The sequence below is a fragment of the Pectinophora gossypiella genome, chromosome 6 (genome assembly GCF_024362695.1).
Source record: "Pectinophora gossypiella chromosome 6, ilPecGoss1.1, whole genome shotgun sequence".
Classification (NCBI taxonomy): domain Eukaryota; kingdom Metazoa; phylum Arthropoda; class Insecta; order Lepidoptera; family Gelechiidae; genus Pectinophora; species Pectinophora gossypiella.
Window position 1 is genome coordinate 10,067,959 of NC_065409.1, and position 12,564 is coordinate 10,080,522.

Here is a 12,564-nt window from a genome sequence, read left to right on the forward strand (position 1 = left end):
TTGTGATCGTTTGCTTCAACTCGCCTTAATAGGAACGAAGTGTGTTTTCAAATATATTTTTAACCAGAATATTGTAAAACTTATTTAAACTATGTATGAAAACAGAAAAATAAAAAACCTTCACCAAATCAAATTCCGTGCGTAACAAGCCTGAACGAGATAGTCTTATCATTCTATCCCGTATTCAAACCCGATGAGCGGAGTTTGTTTCTCCGTCTCTGTCGCACTCGTAGGTTGTCCGCATGGGGGCGCTCGTAGATCGGCCACGCGCGTCCGACCGTTGTTGCACTTCGCCATCAACCGCTTCAGTGCTAGAGCGCGTTCCTCCGCGCTAAACCTACATAACCTAAAAGTCAAACAACACTGATTATTTTTAGTATTATTCGTTTTAAATAATTAAATATCATTAAATACTCATGATTACCTCGAATTTATAAAGTTAGTGTTGTGAAAGTTGACGCCCAAACCAAGGGCGTGCGTGGAGTGTATTTTTGTGCAACACAAAGTAAATACAAACGGCAAGCTGTGGGGATCGGGGGCCTTTTTTTTGCCGCCGCAGGGGATGTACTATCCTGTGAGTATACCTTTAACTTATCTACAGCTACGCAAAAGGTTAACAATTCGTTGGGAGTCTTGCTCGAAGCAGATAACCCTTGGTAACATGAGCACAATATTATGGCGCATGGCGTTACTCACTACTATTCGTTAGATAACAATACAATTAATCTGTACATAAAAATATTTAATAGAGAGTATTGTAACCAAATCATTTAACAAAGATAAACAACAATAGCTACACCGAGACTATGCTGAGGTTGCCTGGGTTACCTATAGATATAGTACATAACTGTATAGAGTAATTATAATTACATGCAAGCAGGTCGACAATACATATTTCTGTTTTCGTGCTCCCTCTACCAAACTAGCAATTCCGGTCAATTGTTGTTAATTATAAACATTTTATGTACACTACATATAAAATGTTGGCTCATTGTTGTGACATTGAATGCTGAATGAATTCTTTGTGTCCGTCCTCTTCCTGCTTGGGGATAATGACCTGCGAGGGAAAGAGATGAACGTACCGATTTGTCTAAATGTTTTACAAATCGTTTGCTATCATCTACTTGGGTAGGTGTATGTTAATACTTATATATATTGAACAAATGTACCTAGTAGGTAGGTATAATACTATTGAGTGGAACAATGATTCTATATTTTTTATTCATTCTTAGAACACATGCACATTCATTCAATCTTTTTACTTTATCCAGTAATTTTTTGTTATTTTACATCTAGGTATTTTTAGTAAAAATAACATTAAATATGTGGTAATATTCTGTAGAAATAGGTAACGTATCTACCTACCTATTCATAAACTGAAATGTGAAACTGTATCTATAAAACATTTTAATTTAAAGTCGCATAACAACAATGGCCACGCCACCCGTCGCGCGTAAATGAAGTCCTGATTAAGTAGGAGAACAATATTTGAATTGTAACTTAGCAATGTATCTTGATTTGCAAGTCGTTAATATGTTAAACATTTTATTTTACTTTTTAAGAAATATTGCCATTAAACTGACTAAAAAGTAATAAAATTGCGGCAGTCGCAATTTATCTTACGCGCCATCAAGCATCATTCATAGTAACGCACAAGGATGGCGCGAATCAGACAGACTATAGCCTCCGTTTACCTGCGCTTTTGAAATTTTAATAAAAGAAACGGTTCGTTCCCTCGCTCGTTCACATTTGGGCCGGGTGGAGCGCCGGGCGTAGGGCGCTCCGAAGGGGAGCCGCGTCTACAGGAACCCGTTCATGCCTCAAGGTGAACGCGCCGGCCAGAGATGGTAATAAGGACAAATTATTCGCATACCGCCCTTTGTTCACATTTCGAGTTCATGGGCTTTACTCCGGCCTTGAGCCTTCTACCTGACCGTACTTACCTACCTCGTGCCTGCGGAAACGCAGGTAGTTACCTACCTGGAACCATTACTATTACAGTTCCGCATCTGCAGCATTAATAAAAAAAACCCAGATTTGATTCCACTGATAAACTTGTACAATTGTAGGTACCTAGGTAGGTAGGTACATGCTCGTATTTGCGTGAATTTATAACAATAACATGAATCCTTGCGGCCTATAAGTAAGTAGGTAGGTACCTACCTCCCTGTGCAATACGGAAAAAGAGTAGGTAACCTTCCTAATAAACCCTATGCTGTTTTTCAAAAATATCAAACGAATTGAGTAGCACGGCCACGGCATGTTGAGAATTTGAGATAAAGCCGGTTATCAATAACAAAAATGTGTCAGTCTATAAAAATCTGAAAGGTCCGTAAACGGTAATGTGACATGCAGAGCCGACCTGTTTGACCCATTACGAAACGTTTTATCTCACAAAATGCGTCTAACAATCATCATCAGCCATCATCATCATTTAATTTCTGACATAGACTAGAGAATACAAAGCTTAGACCATTAACTTAGACCAGTAGGTACCTACTAAAAGTGATAAAGAAAAATAAAAATATTAGGTTAAGGCCTAGGTGGTTTTGTTAAATGTAAGAGACATTTAACAAGTTGATCTTCTACCGTGTGGGTTATTGGGTAGATACCAATGTCCCTGACATGGCTCATGTAAAGACTACATAGGTACGTAACCGGGACCAATGACTTAACGTGTCTTCCAAAGCCTGTAATTTCCTACCCAAACTAGAGATCACAAAGTGATTTTTATGATATGTCCCCACCGGGATTAGAAGGCGGGACCTCCGGACCGCGAGCCCAACGCTCAGTCCGGACCACGGAATCCGTCCATAAGTTTGATGATATTAAATAAATAGGTGTATTATATGTAAGAAATGCCGTTGTCAATAGTTTCATTATAAACAAATGTAAACAAAACAACTTTAATCATGTTTAAATGACGTGAATGATTGATGAGACTGCAATCTAACAGTTGCATGTTTAAACGGCATGAAAAAGTTAGCTGCAATGAAATCTGCGAGTGGCGCGCAAGTCAAGTCACTTATCGTGTCGCTCGTGCTAATATCCGATTGTGTTGTGAATTTGTGACGCGCCTACGACCGCCCATCTTCAATTACAATGTTCAACAGACATCAGCCTTAAAGATTCTCGTATCTCCTCAAACAAATCATATCAGTTTAACTAAAACATTGACTTTAACCGGCTTCATGAAATCAAAGACAGACGCCAATCATTTCGTCAGTTTCTTGTGAATTTAATTTAAACTTTGATCCAAATCTCAGGGATCATATTCCAACAAATTGCAGAATATAATTTACCCTAATTTCTTATGATTTTTCGTTTTCGATACTTAAAGTTGTTGCTGAAAATAAATAAGTTGTACTTAGTAATGTACTATAACGTGTGTACTAAAATATCTAGTGACTCTAGATAGCCCCTCGCCCTAGCCCCAGTTACTAATATAAAATACATACTATGACATAATATTCGCAGATCTAGCAGATTAACCCACGTTCAATAGTACACTGTCCGTCGGTTACTGTAGGTACTTTATGACGACTATTAAACTAAGTTCTTGTGACACTGCTCATTTAGGTCGCAGAGATGTTACTACCTCATATTTTACTGTAGTTTAAGCTAAAATGTTGCCTGATATATTAACGTTAACGTTTCAGAGTTCACTCGTCATCCCGAATTTCATACAGAGCTTTACTCGTCGAGTGGTCTAAGCTCTTTAATACTGAGTTGTATTAAATACATTTGCCGAACACGAATAATATTTTCCAGTTACTGACACGTTAAAAGCATCATGCTTACAGTCGAGTAAATGGTCCAGAAAGATGATCACCCTGACAAAAAGCCTTCAGGTTTCCCTCACTAATTCGCTTGTTGGATCCCGACCGCTTTTAATGGTGCTTTCCGTCCATTATTGTGTTCGCTTCGGGAAAGTTGCAAATTAATTTAATGTTCGTAACACGTCTTCTTAGGCATCCTAATGACTTACTTAATTCATTTTTAAACTTTACTATGTGAATGCCAAAACAGGAGTTGATAGCAATGTTCGCTAAATTCTAGATTGGAACAACATTGAATAATATAATCTACGACATACGGATTTGTTTTTGAAGTCACAGGATTATTTAATTGATTTTATAGGCCAGACTCCTGACTATTGCAGTAAACACGCGTGATATGATGTAGTTATTTAAGGGCGATGTGTAATGCATAAATCTGTGTCTAGTTTATCATCCACAATAAGATTGTATTGTAACAAAAAGCGGAACTCCCATTTCTCGCGTTCCCGTGAGAATAGCGCATGTTCGCAACGTTGGCAAATAGGTTTCCGTCGACTCGCATGCCCGCGTCAGTATCTGCCGCGATAAAACATCTCCCCTGAGTCCCCGGCTCTCGTTTTTAACGCCCTTCATTAGCCAACTTAAAGCTCACAAGAAGTAGATAGAAATGAAAACATAACCTAAGCTCCCGAGTCTCACGAATTCCCAATAGTGTTGCCAAATAATCGACTGCATAGCGATTGACAATCGATTATTTTCTAAGCCCCTAAATATTCTAAATGTATTCAGCAGCACTGATTCCCAATTAAGCTAGTCCAGTCTAGTATATCCATCGCAAAATTAACCCCCATCCACCACCCTAAGCTTCAAAGAACACTATTAGACCATCGTGATAGGTGGTTTTTAATATAATTTTACGAATAATTCGTACAACTATAAAACAACACCTAGTACCTACAAAACTTTGTAACGATTCGAGACATCAGCATTCAGCAGATTATAAAAAAAATGTAATAATAAAAGCACGGGTACCAGCGACGCGGCGCGGCGTCGCGCTTTCGCCCTCATGTAGGTACATGGTAACTGTTATTATAATATATTTCTAGTTTGACTATATATACATCACTTACAGCCTCCTAACTAAAGGCCAAATTTATCTTTTGAACGCCCAGCGTGAATCACAGTTTACCAGAATATTTTGTTGGAATGTAGAATGAATCGAGGATAATGGGCGAATCCACTATACGAACATTTAATTTTAACCCAATGCGCACCTATGATGGCTACTCGTTGGCAGCAACATACAAAACAATGTTTTACACTCATAAGTACCTATATTCTTAACACTCGCTGTACTAAAGGCGTAGATAGATTAAAATTAATGAATCGAGGGTCCCGTTTAAAAGGGTGAAGTTTTGGCTAAGCCGCGGTGTAGGTGCGTCGCGCCGGCCGGTTGCGGACAACTCTCCTCGTATTAGCTTTGTTCGAGCTCTGCCGACTTCAGGTACTTTCGGGCGACCAACCATTTCGTGTCATAATGAGCTGATTTAGGTTATTTACCCACTTATTTAAAACTTTACAGCGAACAACAACAACATGGGATGGGATGTTTTTGCATAATAATATGCTTTTGGACTCTTAGGGCCCTATTTCTATAGTACAAAGTAGCAACACATTTTTCGTTATTTTTTAAATCTACTTTCCTAATCTGCGTGCTTTAGGTCTCAATGTATTTCATCCTTGTGTTTTATAATAAGTACGTTCCTGTATAAAAGGAATGGAAGGAAAATTAAACATTATTACAATTTCTTTTTAACTGTACATAATGCTGCAAGTACGGTGTACACATGTCATAATATCTAAAAAATCTTACGAATGCACTATAACAAATACTTCTCGAAACGGACGTGTATTTGGCATTGCATCTGGAAGGGAGAGTTTCATAAACAAGTTGAGCACAAAATTTGGCCGCGCGCGGCTCCATGATTTTACATTCGGTCATTCCAAATTCCTATCTTTGATGTCAACTCTGCGAGTTCTTTTGTGGTTTTCGGAAGCAACATTTTTGTCTTATTTGTACATGTTAGATCCCACATTTTTACCAGATTTTCTATTTCGCTCTGTCCTGTATGTGCCTGTGTGTGTTATGTTTAGATAGAGGTCACATCATTATTTGTCAGTTTTGTCACCGTTCACAAAACTATTTTGCTTTTTTAGGCGTCTTTGTCAATTTGACAAGTAAACGGAAAAAAGCGTTTGGGGCCACAATTAAATTACACCACCAGTACCACCACCCTATTTCGTGAGTTCCATTGTAATGTCTTGTATGTGTCGGCAAATCTATTCGGTTCATGAAGTACCGTGTTTCTGGAGAAAATAGGTATTTCCTTCGTGGTAGGATCTTATATAACGCAGCATGAAATCTTTTATACAGATTATTATATTTCAATACATGCACCTTTGAAAATGTTGACATTCGCAGTTTTCAACACCTACTGTGATGTGTAAAGAAAGATACAAACCATAACAAAATTCTAAAATAAAGCTTCCGAGGAAGTACAGAAGCGCTACAACTGCAAAGACCTTAAATCGTAATGTGTAGAAATAATAAAGAACCAAGTACTGAAATCAAATACGAAATAGCGAATGTTACTGGGTTGTGGCGGAACGATTTGGCATCACAATTGCGACGGTTTACAATTGGAGTTGCGATTTCATTTCCCTTTGGCTACCTTTTGTGTGAGGGATGAGGGCCGGACTTATTTACTGCTCGCGAACACTTGCTGGAAAAGTGGGAACAGCTGCGACTGTAATCGTTCACTTTGGAAACGAGTGAAATTTGTTTCCAGTTACCGTTTTCAAGCTTGAAAGCGTCATAAAGATCCTTTTACGTTTTATACGTAGTTATACTGGTATGACAATGTTCTGCTATCCGAGTTGCATATTAGTGATGTAATGAATATCGATTTTTCAGCATTCGCGAATGTAAATACGAATATTTGCCACCGATATTCGCAAATGCTAATATAAAAAATACAGTTTTTACGTCTGGGGTTTACAGTTATCACATTTGCATTATTTGGAAACAATTTAGGTTGACAATGTTGGAAGTGTTTCCTCTCGAAGTCTTACAGGGCTACGATTAGTTTCAAATTCTAACAGACATAAAAACAACACAACTACTGCAGGTACTGTTTGTTTACTTTATAAAGGTAAATAGTAAAGTTTCTAAAATTTGATGTACCTATTTATTTTTCTGACATTGATATTCGCACAAATTTTGCGAATACGGTTAAATGTTACGTCAGTATTGCATATTATGCAGGAAAACCAGTGTGTTTATGTGATGTGTGTGGTTCGCGTGTGCCACCTAGTTTCTTTGTGCTGGGTGACACAGTGACATCTCGGGCGGGTGTTCATTTGCCTCTCGCGCACCTCGTTGACGGACACAAATCAACAGACCGGTCCGACTACGCGCACCAATTAACTATTTGTCATAAATGTTGAGTAATGAAACCAAAGTTGGTAAGGAGTCGGAGGGTATACTATACACAGTAAACTATAACACCTCTGCCTACCCCTTCGGGCATACTAACGCGATGCTTACGTGTTGTTATGTTGTTAATTAAACTTACAATTTTATTAAGTAACTCAATTTCGAGAGCAAAAATAAAATATTTTGTTTTGGAAGATTTATTTTGCTGAATGTCCTTTGTGCGACGGAAGACGTCGACAACATGCCACCATCAGATTCTGGCAAGACTTCAAGTAGCAAATAAGATTTAAGGATCGTAATGCATAATCCCATTACGACTGTCTACGTTACTTTAATTTCATATACCTACTTGGCTTATAAGTTGCAGCAATCGTTATCACGAACTTGTAACCGTTTATTCTCTAATGTACGCGCCGCGATTTGCGGCTTAGTACCGTTTGACGATGACTTATAGAACAAAGAGGTGTTAATTGACTTGCCTCTAAACCTGAAGAACGTGAAAACCTAACTGTTTGTGGTTTTAACGCACGACAAATTTGTTATCTCCAGACAGACTAAATTAATATAATTGGCAGCTTTTCCCTGATTTTATATTTGAGAAAATTTCTAAGCACCCTTACTGACTGGAGAAAGTGGTTTTGTGGGACAGAGAACTTGTGGACATCATGACAAGAGCTCTCAGTTTAGATTTCTGTCTCTTCTTTTAATTCAAACTTGAATGAACCGATAACTTAGAAACGTAAAACACTACGACGTGGATCGTGAAAAGTTATAAAGATGACTTTCGATAAGCAAATGTTACGGTGAAACTAAATCGTTCTGACGGATATTAGAATTATAGTTGTAGTAATTGTTCATCGTTGTGAAAATACCAGCTAAAATCAATATATTCGGTATAAACACAAACATAATACTTATAATTTGGGTACTTCAAATATTGTTATCCTGGCATATAGACGTATCTTGTGTTTGCTGAAAGTTGATTTTAAAATTTTAATGCGGCACGTTGCCGTGGTGCTTACTTTTTACGACATCGGTCGGCGTTAAGTATCTTTATTTTCCAACCGCGAAATTTTTTGGACAAATTGGCCGGTGTCCAGCAGCGCGATATCGAGAAGTGTCGTCGTATCACCCGACTGTCCCCGTCGCGACTGTTATTGCACATGATTTACGTTTCCCGCTGTCATTTTAACTACCTAGGTCACATAGTTTCGATTTGAACATAATATATTTTATGTTTGCGTAGTAAAGTCTGGCGCCTAGACTTACAAAAAACATCTTCAAACATCACAGGACTTATTTCAACAGACCTGATTAATAATTTACTTGCAAGTTGTCATATCCCCCTTCTGATTCTGCTGCTCTTACTGATTTCTTATTAGAAGTTATTAGCTTTTTTCCTGATATATATCTTTGTTAGTTAAAGAGGCATTGCGTGCTAAGAGTTAGATAACAAGGTCATACATTATCTCTATTAGTACAAGAATCTATTATTCATTTACTTTCGTAATCATCCCGTATTTAATTGCTTTTAAAGATAGATTACGGCTCCATTATTCTGTAATATCGGTTAGCCGTATTAATTTAATACCAATGTTATTAATACGGACGCACCCATGTGTGTTTTTGGTTATAAAATCTCATTTACATGTTCAAATTTATATATTCATTCAATAACACGGATTGAATTTAATTAACACGGCATAGTGATTAAATGCGTGTGGTTGAAGCGCTTTACCTTATGCAAGGCAGAACCGCAGTTTGGGATTTATGTTAAACAAATTGTGTATCACTCACTATTCGCAAATGAAATCATTTATGCAGAGCATCATTAGTATTGTTAGTTATGTCTGATCGCATCACTACAAATATTGACTTTGCAGGGAATAATGTCACACAAACTAGATAGACTGTGTTTATTTTAACTCGCGAAATGAGATTCAAGCACCATTTGGGAGTATCCAATTAAAAAGCGGAGAAAATTTTCGACTGGAAGCGTATTAAGTGATGGTTATACAGCTTTGATTGCCTCCACGTCCCGTCCACGCGGACGAGAGCGCTTCAAACAACCCGCTGTGAAAGGAAGCGTTTTCAATGTCCCGCGCCTACCCTTCGCAATCAACTCTATTTGAGAACCACCATGTTTGTTTACCCCTAGCCTATTTTTACAAACAAGTACAATGTGCAACTAAAGCGAGACTCCCACATTTATAACAACTGCGTATTAAACACAATCACAACCCCGAGATAAGTCATTAGTAAGTAAATATAGTTTTCTCTGATAATGCGACAGAGCAGAGGTCATTAAGTTGTTTGCCTGCGATACAAGACAATAATATCACTATCAGAGAGCGTGGTAATGTTAAAGTCCTTATATTGTATGTAAATAAATAATTCACTTATTATCTTATTTAAAGTTAATACATGTTGTTTTTATAGCTGTGGACCTACTGCTTAATTACTTCTATCAGTGCTACATTTCAAATTATTTTCTTTTCAAATTATTGTGGTGTTATGTATGCTAGCCATTGCATCTGGTATTCGAAGGCGAACCAGTTCGCAAATACCAGTCAGCGGCGGCTGGTATGGTAACTACAGCGCACGGCCACTACCGTGTGCCGACCAATGCGCTCGCGATCGGCTCCGACGGTGCGCGTAAACAGAACAACTCGCTGGAAAGTAGACTTGATTGCACTTTACACTACACATGAGACCTGTTAATTATCTATCTCATGTATCAACAAAACATCGTCGATACTTTCTCTTTCTTGCAATAAGCCATGCGCACCTTCTGCGATTGCAAAATTATATTATAAATGGACATTGTTTCATCACTGTCAAACTATTCTAAGGATTTGTGTTCGCTTTGTAGCTAAATAACCGGTTTACATTAGCTAATCGCGCAGATAGTTACACACAATGTAATTTTGTTAATTGTCCTTTCGTTTACCTTGTTGGTATTATTAAAGTATAATATAAAAAAGTGATGATGGAATATATGTTATGGTTATAAAATGTTACGTAGCGGTAGGTTATAGTGATGCTCCATTTACATGGCGATCTAGCTAACTAGCTGGTATATTCACATTCGCGGCAAGCGGGAGACGAATATGCTGATTTCCATTAGCTGGCTAGTAAATTGTAATGCAATACTCAAGCTGGGTTCTCCCTGAGATGTAATTATAACTTGCTAAGTATTACGAGTTAAAACTTACGCCCTTAGTTAATAGTTTAAAACTATTTTCGCCATCTTCATTAAGAGAGTTGTTTTAAACGTTGTTATCACTCCGCCACCCTTGTGTTGTTAGTACTCGTAACAACTTGTTACATATCGATTGGTCTATTTTGATTACCCATTTTTTTACCATTATTAATCATGATATTAATGGTTCTCGAATCATTAAGGATAAAGATTTGTAATTGTATCAATGGTCTTCACTGCTCTTTATATTGTTTGCCGGAATACTTGTGAGAATGTAGGCAGCAACTTGTTGAAACGTATAAAAGTTTTTACATCAAAAATGTTGAGTGTCTCGGCTTGTATAAATTACGATTGCGGCTCAGTGCAAAATGTATACCGATTCAGGTGAACAGAGCAAGTTATCCCGGGAGCGGGCGATGCGCATGGGAAATAGTTGGGCGCGTGCCAGCGCTGCTCGTCCGCGGCCCGCGGCCGTCGCGACGCCGCCGCCCGGCTCGATAGCTCCCTAATGCAATACCTGACACTGAAAGTGCATCATTTATCTTCCGCACGCAGCATCCCCTTAAAATATGTGACCGTTTCCTTACTTGTATAACGATATATCCTAAAAAACAGTATTATAAATCTTCCACTGAGGTCCCGCCACCCCTATTATTCTTGTTTAGCCTTTCCTTTCTTAACTAAGACACTAAGCACTCTTTGCTAGCATACAATGGTTTCGCAAATTTTATCAGTACAAAATTCTTAATCGAAAGTTTAGGGCACAATTTCATTTGATGGATGACGTCTCAACTGGCGTGATTTACGTCTGGTATTAATAACAGATATTAATTCTCATTTCATGACTAATTTCTAAAATTTTGTTCATGTTGTTTATCTCCGAAGTATTATCCTAATCTAAACTAACGATGATTGATTCATGAACTGTTTAATTAAAACAAAATCATCTTTGCGACAAGGATTCACTATTAAATTATAAGGGTTTTATCAAAAGTAGTCTATCGTTACAATTGGGGTCCCTATAAGCCATTCTACATTTTGCAGCAATTTGCAATATAGCTGGAAGAAATTTCTTTCTTAGAGTTAAGCTTACCTGTGCTGTTTGTTTTGTCTGTTCTGTTAGGTACAAATAAATAGATAAAATATATATCCCCGCTATATTTGGTTAACCCGCCATCCACCTTTTATCTTTGTTAATTTTTCATCCTCGGCTAACGTTTTGCATTTTTTTTAGCTCTTTTGGGATCAGCATTTTTAACCTACTGGCGTTTTAAAAGATGAATTTTCAGTTGTAATTGAAATTTTGTTCGTTAAGGTTGGCAATAACGTAAGCTTTGTTTATTTGCAGGTGAGTAACGGCAATGTCATCGATACGGGAACACCAACCCTACTGGTATTTACTATTTTATTTTATACTGCACTAGCATGCAGTGCATGTTATTGTAATGTGTCCTAACTTCACTAAATGATCTCACTCACGTTTGTCATTATTCATTCTGTAGTCGGATCCATTCTCCAGAAAATCAAGTTTTCACTCGCGGTATTGAACTCGATGTTTTTGGGGTAGGTTCGCTGTACATTTTTAATACTGTTTCTCTTGAAGATCCGACATTTCCAGTGGAGTACCTCCATTATTATTAATTCAGCGCTGTCAATCTGTCTGTCTCTTCCTTTCGTATATAGATCCGACTTATTATTAAAATGTACGTTATAAAAATTACATCAGGGTTAAGTATAGGTATATACTTTAGTATGTATTTAGTATAATACGTTCTTACTTAAAAGAAGACTTACTAAACCCATGACGCATGTTCAGAGTCTCATCAAAACATTTAAAATTGCTTCTGTTGGCATTGATGTAGGTTGCCTAGAAACTGGCACACGACATTGATGAATGCTTTAATCTAAACTCTAGACTCTTTCATTTATAATTAGGACTTGCTTCTGACCGCTTTTGGAATTTTATTGCAAAATTCCACACACTGTTGTAAATGATAAAATAATTGTTATTACAAAACTTGCAACATATTACACTTTTTATAATTCACTCTATACATCAATAAAAAGTCCGTGGCCTATTCCAATAC

At 37.5% G+C, this 12,564-nt stretch overlaps 1 protein-coding gene across 6 annotated transcripts in view; it reads left to right on the forward strand.

Moving 5' to 3' along the window:
* Positions 1-261: 261 nt before the first annotated feature.
* Positions 262-12,564, forward strand: part of LOC126367694 (RNA binding protein fox-1 homolog 1-like) — a 38,993-nt gene continuing 26,690 nt past the window's right edge. For 4 of the 6 annotated variants that reach the window (XM_050011345.1, XM_050011346.1, XM_050011349.1 and 1 more), the window contains exons 1-2: positions 262-574; positions 11,826-11,870. In XM_050011345.1, the coding sequence (XP_049867302.1) occupies positions 563-574; positions 11,826-11,870 (57 nt within the window). In that variant the 5' untranslated portion in view covers positions 262-562. The remainder of the gene's footprint in view (positions 575-11,825; positions 11,871-12,564) is intronic. The other 2 variants (XM_050011350.1, XM_050011348.1) reach the window with 2 other exon arrangements.